General features: G+C 41.2%; 1 protein-coding gene across 5 annotated transcripts in view; it reads left to right on the forward strand.

Moving 5' to 3' along the window:
- Positions 1–13145, forward strand: part of RYR2 (ryanodine receptor 2) — a 251063-nt gene that overhangs the window by 139573 nt on the left and 98345 nt on the right. For all 5 annotated transcript variants that reach the window (XM_060272866.2, XM_060272867.2, XM_060272868.2 and 2 more), the window contains 12 exons: positions 643–843; positions 1614–1719; positions 3265–3408; positions 4478–4751; positions 5055–5169; positions 6724–6856; positions 7486–7589; positions 8479–8614; positions 9919–10105; positions 11266–11371; positions 11916–12036; positions 12795–12964. In XM_060272866.2, the coding sequence (XP_060128849.2) occupies positions 643–843; positions 1614–1719; positions 3265–3408; positions 4478–4751; positions 5055–5169; positions 6724–6856; positions 7486–7589; positions 8479–8614; positions 9919–10105; positions 11266–11371; positions 11916–12036; positions 12795–12964 (1797 nt within the window). The remainder of the gene's footprint in view (positions 1–642; positions 844–1613; positions 1720–3264; positions 3409–4477; positions 4752–5054; positions 5170–6723; positions 6857–7485; positions 7590–8478; positions 8615–9918; positions 10106–11265; positions 11372–11915; positions 12037–12794; positions 12965–13145) is intronic.

The following is a 13145-nucleotide window of genomic DNA, read 5'->3' on the forward strand; positions in this document are numbered from 1 at the left end:
GTAAGCAGAGACGCCTGGAGGACTACATTTGTCCCCTAGGCCTGAGTCTCTTACCTTCTAGACCAGGCATCACCAAACTTCGGCCCTCCAGATGTTTTGGACTACAATTCCCATCTTCCCTGACCACTGGTTCTGTTAGCTAGGGATCATGGGAGTTGTAGGCCAAAACATCTGGAGGGCCGCAGTTTGGGGATGCCTGTTCTAGACTGAAGGCAATCTATGGAGGAAAGTACTTCACACAAACAAGCAAACAAGTTTATGTGAACAGAATGATTCAAAACAGAAATTAAAGGTTTGTGCTGAGATATGTGAAGGCAAGAGGGTAGACTTTTTTTTAGTATTCAGAGCAAGAGATAATAAAAACCTGAAATCAAAGACTTTGAAAAATCCCAAAAACAAAAGGGTGTTTGGGTTGTGTTAGAAAGTGTGGGGCTAACCCACAAATATCACAACTCAAAAAGAGAATTAGAAAAATAAGGGTGATGTGGATAAACATACATATTACCACTACTGAAAGAAAAGAGCGTTGTTTGCCATGAAGTTGCTCGTCATTTGCATACATCTAACCCTTAAAAAAAAAATCTAGTTGAATTTTAATAGTTTGTGTTTTGTAACTTTTTTTCCTTGTTCATTCTCTTTCAGATGTGTCATTTACTTCAGTACCTTTGTGACTGTCAGATACGCCATCGGATAGAAGCCATTGTAGCATTTTCAGATGATTTTGTATTAAAACTTCAAGAGAATCAGCGTTTCCGATACAATGAGGTTATGCAGGCGTTAAATATGTCTGCAGCACTGACAGCCAAGAAAACAAAGGAGTTTCGCTCTCCACCACAGGAACAGGTATAACATAAAATGGGAGGCAGCTTCTTATATTCAAGTTTTGTTCAAGGTTAGAATCAATTTGCATTGCATACTGCTTTTCCTGAACAATACATCATCAGACTTTTGGTAGATATAATAACAGAAGAATTGTTTTGGTATTTCCAGCAAACGGCCTGATGCTAGGTGCTCTAAAGCAGGTGAACACCAGATATTGAGATATATTGTCTCCATACATCAAGGTTCCACTTAATTATCATGGCTAAAGAGTCTTAAGGGTGGCACTGTGGGTTAAACCACTGTGCCACTTGGGCTAGCTGATTGAAAGGTCGATGGTTCGAATCCCCGCGACGGGTTGAGCTCCCATTGTTTGGTCCCTGCTCCTGCCAACCTAGCAGTTCAAAAGCGCGCAGTGCAAGTAGATAAATGGGTACTGCTCCGGTGGGAAGGTAAACGGCATTTCCGTGTGCTGTACACCAGCTCCCTTGGCCTGTAAAGTGAGATGAGTGCCGCAACCCCAGAGTCGTTCACAACTGGACTTAATTGTCAGGGGTCCCTTTACCTTTAAAGAGTCTAAAGGACGTCTGCTTGTGAAATAGGGATTCCTCCCCTCTTCCCTCCACTCCAAAGATTTGCTTAGAGCAGGGGCTTTTTCTCATCAAGAAAGATAGGGAATATTAAGCTGCTATTGGAATGTATCAGTCTTATAGTAAAAGGTTTCCTCCTATCCTATACATAACCTTGTAAACATATCTGAAATGTAATTATTAATTTGTATGTTTTTTTAAAAGATTAATATGCTGCTGAATTTTAAGGATGATAAAAATGATTGCCCTTGTCCTGAAGAAATAAGGGACCACCTCTTGGATTTTCATGAAGATTTGATGGCACACTGTGGTAAATCTTAACTTTTTCTTGTTCTTATTCTTAATCTTATTCTTGTTTTATTTGATTAAACAAATAAAATAATTTCATCAATTTTTTTAGAAAACTCAAAGATATCTTAGTGAAATTACAAAGCCTTTGGGTCTGCATCAGTCTTCCTGTTTCCCAGTTTCCCAGGCAACCTCATTCTAATAGTGTTGTGGTGACACATGGACAGGTAGATCATTATGAGGTTTGGGCCCACCAACATCATATTGGTTGCCATTTGAAGCGTAAAAAATTGCATAGGTTGTGTGGAAAATACAGCAAGTAGCAAGCTGTAGTCTTGATACATTGAACTTGGGCTACTAAAGTACATATTTTCAGGCATGTAAAAGAACCAGTATAGAAGCTATGCAACACTGCAAACAAGTAACTGACAATCATGACAGGATAGTAAAAACCAGAGTGCTCAGGGTTTTTACCTTGTAATGGTTGCATTACTGTTTGAAGCAAAATTGTGGCTTGATTTGTAGGTCAGTAACAGTAAAGGTTTTTGCAGAACTGAGCAGACCTGGCACCACCATGTGACATGTTGGGGCGAATCATGTGCCCTATGCCACTGGTGATGTTTGTGGGGACACCACTGTTGCCTGAATCCCCTTCTCCCTGCTTTAGTCTTCTCAGCAGCCACGGTGGCAGTGGCTATTTTTCTTTTTTCTAAATACAGTGGTACCTCGGTTTAAGAACAGCCCTGTTTATGAACAATTCGGTTTACGAACTCTGCAAAACCTGAAGTAGTGTCCCGGTTTGCAAACTTGACCTTGGTCTAAGAATGGAATCTGAACGGTGGAAGGGCACCGGCGGTGGGAGGCCTCATTAGGGAAACGGCACCTCAGTTTAAGAACGTTTTCGGTTTAAGAACGGACTTCTGGAACGGATTAAGTGTGTAAACCGAGGTACCACTGTACATTAGCGTAGTGAGAGGGGGAGCTGTGGGGGCCATGGCCAGGCGTGTTTTTTAAGGGGGTGCAACCAGGAGCCCACACACAGGCTCTCTCATTGGAGTCTGGCGCATGAGGGAGCTGCAGAGGCAGACAGCTTCCTTGCGCCCAACCCCACCAGCCACAACTCCATTCCCAGGTCATGCCTGGAGAGAGGGGAGTTGGTGGCAACTGTTGGGCTGTGATGTGCACATGCAGCATGCGAGGCAACTCTATCCTCGGGTGAAGATTGACCTGGGGGTGGAGCGAGGCTGTGGTGTGTGCACTCCAGGTGTGCTTTGTGAGGCACACCGCAGCGGGCTCTCTCTGTGCCCCGCCCCACATGGGAGTGCACTCTGTGCACACACCCTGGGCGACCTGAGCTTACCTTCTGCCGCTGATATAATATGTCGGAAGTTTGGTTCTGATGCACTGTAGATAAAAATCATGGTTTGATCTTAGCTTTCAAGATGGACCACCCACCTAGAGTAAAAGCGGGGCTGTGGGGAGCAGGCAGCCTTCTTTAGCCCCCCCCCCAAGAGAGTATCTTTTTGACTTCTAGATATCTAATAAACACTTGCATTTTTATACCTAGGAATTCAGTTAGATGAAGATGGAATTCTGGATGGAAATAGTGATTTAACTCTTAAAGGTCGCCTGCTGTATCTTGTGGAAAGAGTCACACACTTGAAAAAGAAACAAGCTGAGAAGCCCATTGATGATGATGCTAATAAGCCATGTAAGTCAAGTAGCATGTGGGTATCATAAAAAACCATGCTGATTTAATTGCATCAAGCAGAGTCTGATATGTTTGTCTGAATCTAACCATAACCTCTTTTTCTGTACAAGTTTCCGTGAACACAAACTACCATCCCTTTTTCAGTGAATGATGTCTACTGGGAAAGGGGTGGGGGTGGGGTGGGAATTTCCCCATGTGAATGTGAGCTAGAAGCTTCCTGAGCCTGTTTGCATATTTGTGCCTGTTTATGTGTCTTTCTTCCATTGTGGCATGGGGCTGGGCAGGAAAAAAGTGCATTCCTGAAAGAGTGTGTGGGTGTGGGTGTGTGCCTACTTTACAAAATAGTGCCATGAATTCCCCTTCCCTGTGATGCTGCTTGGTTCTCTGTGTTTCTTGTATGTTGGCAATGTGAAAGAAATGATGCTGGCTGGTTTGTTCTGCCCAGGCTGGCTCCCTCTGTGTGATGGTGACATAGGGTCTGACAGCATTCCAAAGAATGCTGGTAATGTATCTGATATGCTCACAGCATTTAGCATTTTTTCAAGCTGCGTGTGTTTTCTCCCAGACTGGGAATAATACATCAAATATAGTGGCCATTTTGCCAGTGTAATGGTGATGTTTATGCATTGTAACTGGAGTATAGGATTGCTCTACCCACTGATTGTTTCGCTTGCTTTCAACAAATAATTTTATTCAAACCAGAAATTATTTGCAGCTTTCGGTTATAATTAGGGAATAATCTTCTTGCTGTTGCATGTGGTTTTTTTAAACTTCAATGATATGTTTCCATAAATTAAAAAAAATATTATTTTTTTGGCAAATGATTTATGAAAGCTTTAGTAGGTGAATATGATAGTAATATTTTAAAATCCAATGTCACTTCTGTCTCCCCATTACCTTTTAATAAGCTTAACTGTGTATTACAGTATTGCTTTAGTGAGAATATTCAGTAAAGGCATTTTTCTAAATTTCTAGTTCTGGTACGTATAGCATATTATACACTTAACTAGCTGGAACGGAAGGTGAAAAAACATTGCTGTATATTTGTCTTAATGCTTTCTACATTTAGCAACTCTCCAACAGCTGATCTCAGAGACCATGGTACGATGGGCACAAGAATCAGTGATAGAAGACCCAGAGTTGGTGAGGGCCATGTTCGTTTTGCTACATCGCCAATATGATGGAGTTGGTGGCCTGGTTCGAGCCTTGCCAAAGACATACACTATAAATGGTGTATCTGTAGAAGATACAATCAGCTTACTTGCTTCTCTTGGTCAGATCCGTTCTCTCCTCAGTGTCAGAATGGGCAAGGAAGAAGAGAAGCTTATGATTCGTGGATTAGGGTAAACCCCTTTTTCTTCTCTCTTAATTTGTTTGATTAATCCTAGTCCTAATCAGTTATGGGGGAAATGACTCTCATGAGCTTCCGTTTATTTTGAAGATATTCATACATTTTGATTGCGAAAAGATGAGCCTCCCTCATAGTGGTTTCATGCAGCTTCTATCTATCACTGAATGCAGAGTGGCAGCCTGCATAATTTTTGCAGAGTATGCCTTCCTAAAATTCTTTCACTTATATGACATGGTACTAAAGGGAAATAGTTAAAACAATTATTATTGTTTTCTTATTCATTTTTTCATCGTAGAGATATAATGAACAATAAAGTTTTTTACCAACATCCTAATCTTATGAGAGCATTGGGTATGCATGAGACTGTGATGGAGGTAATGGTGAATGTACTTGGAGGAGGAGAGTCAAAGGTAAGAAGACATTTTAAATATTGGCTGTAATGCCAGATATAGACTGTGTACACACTATGCCTTTAAAGCACTTTTGAACCACATTCTTTCGCTCGCAGAATTCTGAGCACTGTAGTTTACCTCTCACAGAGCTACAATTCCCAGAAACTCTTAGCAAACCACAGTGTCCAGAGTTCGTGGAGGGGAACAAAAGGTGCTTTGATGGTGCTTTAAAGGTAGAGTGGGTACACAGCTTATAGTTAGTAGCTTAACTTTCATTAAGGTCCAAAATCCAGTTCCAATGAAGGAGATACATATGATGAATCAGGCTCCTAGATGCATATCAGTTCCTAGAATTGGAGCCCCAATCCTAAATTCAACATGCATCCAATCTGAGCTACATTCTTTTAATGGAATGTGCACCCTCCCCCCTTACAGACTGGAAGGAAATTCAGTGTGAATAGGCAGCATCTATACTCAAGATACGTATCTCAATTTATACCTCCATTTCTTTGTTCTACCAGGTAGTGAGCAGATGGTTCTCCTTAGCTTGGTATGTTTTGGAAGCAGAAATTGGTGAATGGAGAGTAAGGCTGAAAACATCCTCCTCTGTATCGGCCTCTTTCTCTTCCCCCATGATTTATTTATTTATTTATTTTTATAGATTACACTTCAATATTTAGGAATGTGAAGGTTGTATCAATATAATGCTTGCTAACCCATTCCATTAGAGTAAGAATTTCTGCTTGCATAACAACGCTCCTCCCCCTTGTGTACCTCTCAATCTGTTCTGGATTTGGGGAGGGTGTGTGCCATGCATGGAGGGGGAAGCGGAGAGGAAAAGTTTAATTGGGCAAGCATATATCCTTGCACTAACTGAACAAGTACATTGGATACTGCGCTTAAGAATTTACTGGGGGAAAAATACCATGCCCCTTTTTGCTATAAAGATCGACATAAAAAACTATTATTTGTGGTTCTGTGTCTAATACAATTTTAATTGAATTCAAAAAGTGAGCGTAGTGCTATATCGGCCTACTGATAAAGAAAAGTTCCTAGGTATTGGTTTAATATTGACTGCATATGAAATTCAAGACAAACAAGATAGAAAGAGCTTTAAGTGTGTTAGTATATAGTGATCCTCCAAATATTAATTTGAAGGGAAATTAAGATGAACTCATGGATTTAAATCAAATTAAGCTAAATTATGTTTGTTGCATTTTGATTTCTGCAGACGGCCTCCACTTCAGAATAGATTAGAAATGTGTAGTGTTCCAAATGCTTGTTTGGAAGATGTGCAGAAGAAATAATTTGCAGGACCATGTTTTGTAAAATGAGGAATTTTTGGTAGCTGCAAAAATTCACAAAACACATTAAAAATATTAAAATAGTGTTCCAAATGCCTGTTTGGAAGATGTGCAGAAGAAATAACTTGCAGGACCATTTTTTGTAAAATGAGGAATTTTTGGTAGCTGCAAAAATTCACAAAACACATTAAAAATATTAAAATGCAGAGTTTTTTGGTTTTTTGTTTACAAACGCTTCTATTTTTCTAACATAGTATTGTTTGTCTAGGAAATCACCTTTCCTAAGATGGTGGCAAATTGCTGTCGTTTTCTATGTTATTTTTGCCGCATCAGCAGGCAGAATCAAAAGGCTATGTTTGATCATCTTAGCTATCTTCTGGAAAATAGCAGTGTTGGGCTTGGTAAGTATTCTAAAGAGCCTTCTGTTCCTTCAATTCACAACCCATATATTCTGTTACTGTCTAAGAATTCTTTGGAGTCCACAGGTTGTGGATTGCACCTTTGTTCAAAGCCCCAGCATGTTAGTGAGTGGCTTTGCGTTCACTACCCCAGTAGTTGTACAGAACAGCCTGCCCAGAACAGATTTTTCTATACTGGACATGTGAAGCAAAGTGTTTTTTATGATACTGTTACTAAATCATATAAAAAAACCTATAATGACATTGACTGAGCAAAAAGTACATTGGTTCATTTTTAAAATTAAGAATCTCACCTATAACATGAAACCTGTGTCTTTTGGGTAGTAGTTTTGCTTAGCTGTGATATTTATTTGTAAGTCACGCTACTTCTATACATTTTATATACTAGGGTTGCCATATTTCAAATGGTGGAAATCCAGACAGAAAAGTTGTTGAGTTTGCCCAAGTTGTTAAGCGAAAAGAAAGTTGCTGTCCAGATTTTCCCAGACATTTGGACAATTTCCGTCTGGACACTGCTGACGAATGCAGTATTCCAGATATGTCTGAGAAACTCCGGACATATGGCAAACCTACTATATACATTAAACATTTCTGAAATGTTCTCTTAACAGCATCCCCTTCTATGCGTGGATCAACTCCTTTGGATGTAGCGGCAGCATCTGTAATGGATAATAATGAGCTTGCACTAGCTTTGCGGGAACCTGATCTAGAAAAGGTAAACCAGCTTCTGAATAGCTAACTATATTTTTATACATCTGTATCTTGCCTATCTTTGTAAGCATCTATTTACTAATGAAATACAGTAGTAGCCATCCAAGTGCCACAGCGCAAGGATACAGAACCTATTGGCATCCAAATGTTGCTGGTCTGCAGTTCCCATTATTCCAGACCATTGGTGCTGCTTGTTGGGGCTGATGGGAGTTGGAATCCAAAATCTGAAGACACTCTCAGGTAGATTTCCACATGCATGTTGCTTACCATCCTATATAATAAAGTCCCTGTGTCTCTGCATCCAGTCCCTGTGTCCCCGGGTTTGCGCTACTGCGCATGTGCCCCACGGACACAGGGATTGGACGCAGAGACTGGACGCACACACTGTGTGCTCTCCCCACCGATGAAGAGAACCAGAACCCAGTAAACGAGCCACTGGCAGCTTCTTCTCACGCCTCCCGCTCGAGAGCGGCTGCTGCTGCTGTGGGACAGCGAGATGCTCGAAGAAGCCGCCTTCCCGCACCCCATTCTCCCGCCTGCTCAGCGCTCGGCCTCTTCAGGTCCCAGGGCTTCCCCTCCGTTCCCGCCCGCCCGTTGTGCCCGCCACTCCGGGCGGCGCGGTGTGAGGCGGCGGCGGCTCCTCCCCTCAGGTTAAGTTCGCTTCAGGTTAAGTACAGACTTCTGGAACCAATTGTGTACTTAAACCAAGGTACCACTGTACTTCTGTTGATGCAGCCTAGAATAGCATTGGTTTTTCTTTGTTTTTTTTCTGCTGCTGCAATAGCCAGTCTATTGAAAAGGGAGTAAAAGAGGACTTCCTGTTAGAACACTTGAGCTTTTTATTCTTTTTTTGCAGTAAATGCCTCTTTTGTTTAATTTTGCCTTGTTCTTAGGTAGTTCGCTACTTGGCTGGATGTGGTTTGCAAAGCTGCTCATTGCTGATTTCTAAAGGTTACCCAGATATTGGATGGAACCCAGTGGAAGGAGAACGATACTTGGATTTTCTTCGTTTTGCTGTTTTTTGCAATGGTACTGTAGGAGCCTATTAATTTTGTACCACTATTGTTGTTTGCAAATAATTATATGAATCTTTGACTATCACTCCTACTATTGCACCATATGAAGTGGTGCTTCTCTTGTGCTTTATGTCACCAGCCTTTCTCATTTGTTTTGAAGGGCTGAAACTGGGAAACGTTATTTTGTATTCTATTTTTTAAAAAATAACAACAGTTATATTTCTTTATGTTTTGCTATGTGTCTTTGTAATTGCCACATCAATTTTCTAATTATTCTCCTTTTGTTCTTTGCTGATTTGTAATTGGTGTGTGTATGTGCAAGTGGCTGTAGGGCGAGCTTTTGCAGAATGTTGAAATCATTGATAAAACATTAGCCTTTACAAATCTGAATATGCAGGCTCTAGATTGCAATGATTTCAAGATGACTGTTCTTTATCCAGTGCCATCTTTACCCGGGGTTCAAGGGGTGCGGTGCACCCGGGCACCGAATTCTGGGGGGTCCCTGACGATGAAGCCACCTAATCCCCGGGTGATTGCGATTGATGGGTCATTTCCATTCTCTTTTGTGGAAGAGTTGCAGAATCAATGTATCCGTGACGCCCCTTAGTGGTGTGTTTCACTTTCACATGATCGTAAAAACGGAAAGACTGAGTTATCGCTGTTCCCCTCCTTAAAAGCTCAACAACTTTGAGCTGCCCCCCCCCCTAAAATTGGGGGCGCAAGCCGATCTTTGCACCCTGGCGCCGCTAAAGATGGCCCTGTATTTACCTTGAACCAGGGTGGCTAAGAATATGGTGAAAGTACTGTTGTAGCAAAGAGGTTGAAGAAACAAAAGAGTGAACTAAAATAAGCATTTGGTAACACTGGATGAGTGCTAAAATTCATCTATATGCACACTCCAAGTGTCCATTTCAACTCCCTTCCCCCAAGTGTTATTCACCCTAGCCCCTTATTTTTTGTCCATGTTTCTTTCACTTTTCTACTTCCCAACAATATGTCAAAAATTCAAAAGTCCTCTAAATGGCTTGTAAATGGTTGATTTGGCTAGGCATTCCAGTATTTCCTGGTCTGGATATAGTGTGGTTGCCATACCTGCAGCCAGAATAATAATGGTCATCTAAACAGGTTACTTAGACATGGGTTTCTCCTCTCGACCTTATGAGGCTGCCATTACAGCTGAATCTTGTAGAATGAGTAAAATCTCTGCTCCATCTGGCACAGCAACCTAGTTCTGGTACCAGTTCATCTAGGCTTGTTCCCACTCCCCTGTAAGCCCTGGATTGTGACTTTGGCTGTGGCCTTCCTTACTGACTGTAGGAGAAAGTGTTGAAGAGAATGCCAATGTGGTGGTAAGACTGCTCATTCGACGTCCTGAATGTTTTGGACCAGCACTGAGAGGAGAAGGTGGAAATGGCCTGCTTGCTGCCATGGAGGAAGCCATAAACATATCAGAAGACCCTACAAGAGATGGACCTTCACCAAGTAGCGGATCCAATAAAACACTGTAGGTAGTAAAGAAGGGGTTAACTTCCACAGACCTATTTTGTAAAAGCTCCTACAGAATTCAGTTTTCTAAAACAAGGCTTTATTCATAATTTGCAAATACTTTGCCAGCTGCCAAACCTAACAGGTTTCTAAATGCAATAGCCCCCAAGAATTCAACATTTGAAACTTTTGGGAGTATTCGTAATAATAGTTGTGGGAGGAAGGGTTTAAGGCTGGGCCAAATAACACCTTTCATTGGACCATCTCTCATGAAAAAGTATAATTACCAGAGAGAGGGCAAATTCTAAGAACTTTGGGGGGTTGGCTTACCTTTGAAGAGGAGATGGCCAAGCCCCACACCTCTTTTTAGAGACAGAAACACACACACACCCTTTGCCACCACTTGAGGTTATAGCTTACCTGCCTTCAGCAGCCTGGCAGTGTCCCTTTGTGGTTTGAGTCACAGTGTCCCATGGAAAGTGCTTAGGAGGTGACAGTGGTGGGGAAGATAATCTTTACTGGATTAGCATAGGGCTTGCAGGGACTACGTGTGGATGGCTCATTACATTAATGTAAAGAGGTACCATTAGGCCCTCAAGCTGGTGTTGCTGCCGACCTTTAAAGCCCTAAATGGCCTCGGTGCTGTATACCTGAAGGAGCATCTCCACCCCCATTGTTCTTCCCAGACACTGAGGTCCAGCTCCGAGGGCCTTCTGGCAGTTCCCTCACTGTGAGAAGTGAGTTACAGGGAACCAGGTAGAGGGCCTTCTCGGTAGTTGTGTCCGCCCTGTAGAACAGCCTCCCATCAGCTGTCAAAGAAATTAACAAGTACTGTATCTTACTTTTAGAAGACATCTGAAGGGCCCCCTGTTTAGGGAAGCTTTTAATATCTGATGAATTATTGTATTTGAATGTTTTGTTGGAAGCCACCCCGAGTGGCTGGGGAAACCCAACCAGATGGACGGGGTATAAATAATAAATTATTATTATTCAAGCTACATTTTCTTGAGGAGAAATGTTAGAAGTCTATAGCTGTACTCCAGAGTCCGACTGAGGCAATTATTATTAGATATGCCAGGGATAAAACCTAGTCTTGCTTTTGTAACAAAGTTAAGCTTCCATAACAAATTCCTTGCTGACCCTCTATTTTCCTTCCTGTTGGGAAAAAAAATTAAACAGAAGTGAGGTGGAAGAAGAAGATGATACCATTCACATGGGAAATGCCATCATGACCTTTTATGCTGCTTTGATTGATCTCCTAGGACGCTGTGCTCCAGAAATGCATGTAGGTTCTGTTGTTTACTAGTGTTGATCATCCTTGTTTAACATCTACTTGCTGTTAAATAGTTAAAATCAGAGCACAGGTTTAATAGTACCACTGTTTCTGAATGGGTATCAAGTCGTAAGTTGCTGTTGTTGTTGGTATACCCTTGAGGAACTTAAGTATGAGTTTTGGCTTTGTCCGTTCAGACTTTTAAGCATAACAGCACTATAGCATAAAGGAAAGTGCAACCATTTACACCCCTCCCTCTTCAGTTCTAAGTGAGTGAGGCTTTCCAAATATACTTAACACGAGCACTACAACTTTCCAACCTAGTTTCAATATACTCTGTGTCAGATGACTGTGCTATAACTCTAGTTTCTCATAAATACCTGTATGTTAAGCTTTGCTGTTTAATGCATGTGCCCTGCTGTAGCCCCTCCCCCAGTATTCTAGATTTTTAAATCTTTGTTTGAAATCATTGCTGTTACTCTCTTGCTTATGAATAATATGCGTATTATTATGATATCAATCATATAAACAAATGTTTGCATTACTTCTTTGTTAGCTAATCCATGCTGGCAAAGGAGAAGCAATTAGAATAAGATCCATTCTGCGGTCTTTGATTCCTTTGGAAGATTTGGTGGGCGTGATTAGTATTCCTTTCCACATGCCAACAATAGCAAAAGGTAAGAAAAGTGTTCCATTTTTCTTTCTGATACGTTCTAACATAAAAAACTTGACTGATTTAGAATACCTATTTCTCAAGTATGTATGAAAATTAAAATGGAAATGAAATATACACTTGAAACAGAAATTCACACTGACTTTCCATGGCACGAGCCTCTCAGTTGTAGAATTGCAGGAGTATGTGATTATCAGATAGTGATTAGAAGACAGTAAACCAATAACTACATGTTCAGTATCAGTATTTGCAATAACAAGGATGCCATAGTGCTTGTGATTGGAATGATTTAGGTTTTATCTGCCAGATTCCCTTTATTCAGTCAAGAAAATGGGTTAGCCACCTTGAGGATGTCTAGAGGATGTTCATATACTCATTCTTCTTGGCAGGAAGTAGTGCTGTTATGCAATCATATATTCTAATAGTGATCTCAGTTGTCTGAGTGCTGGTCCTTATGTAGGCAAGTTGGTACCATCAATTCTCAAGAGGGAGGTATGATACCATAAGTCTTGGGAGAATCCCAGGTTTGCAGATACAAAAAAATATTCAGGGGAAACAAGCCGCTTGAGGACTGAACATGCTCAGTGGACATGGATTGTTGGCTGACTAATGTGGGGTGAGAATGGAAAAACTAGAGGGGAGGAGGAATGAATTGGATTACCCAAATCCTGAACAGAAGCACTCCACACTGCAACATTTTGTTGCAAGTACCATTTGCTTGTATCAGTACCAGAAATCTGTGTAATTGATTTTTTTTTTCAGATGGTACTGTGGTGGAACCTGATATGTCAGAGGGGTTTTGCCCAGACCACAAGGCAGCCATGGTCTTGTTCCTTGACAGGGTCTATGGGATTGAAGACCAGGATTTTCTTCTACACCTTCTTGAAGTTGGCTTTCTGCCAGATCTTCGTGCTGCTGCTTCATTAGATACGGTAACAATTAACCTTTGATTACTAGGTTCTCTCTTTGATCTAGATCTATACCATGCATATATTCTGACTTCTCGAAAATGATAAGGAAAGTGTTTTCAAAACTCTAAAACTGAGTATTGAAAGTTGGGAGACTTGACTTCAAATTCCATGGATGTATTATATAACTTTAGACAAATTCAAT

Source organism: Zootoca vivipara, chromosome 3, assembly GCF_965207765.1.
Source record: "Zootoca vivipara chromosome 3, rZooViv2.hap1.1, whole genome shotgun sequence".
NCBI classification, from domain to species: domain Eukaryota; kingdom Metazoa; phylum Chordata; class Lepidosauria; order Squamata; family Lacertidae; genus Zootoca; species Zootoca vivipara.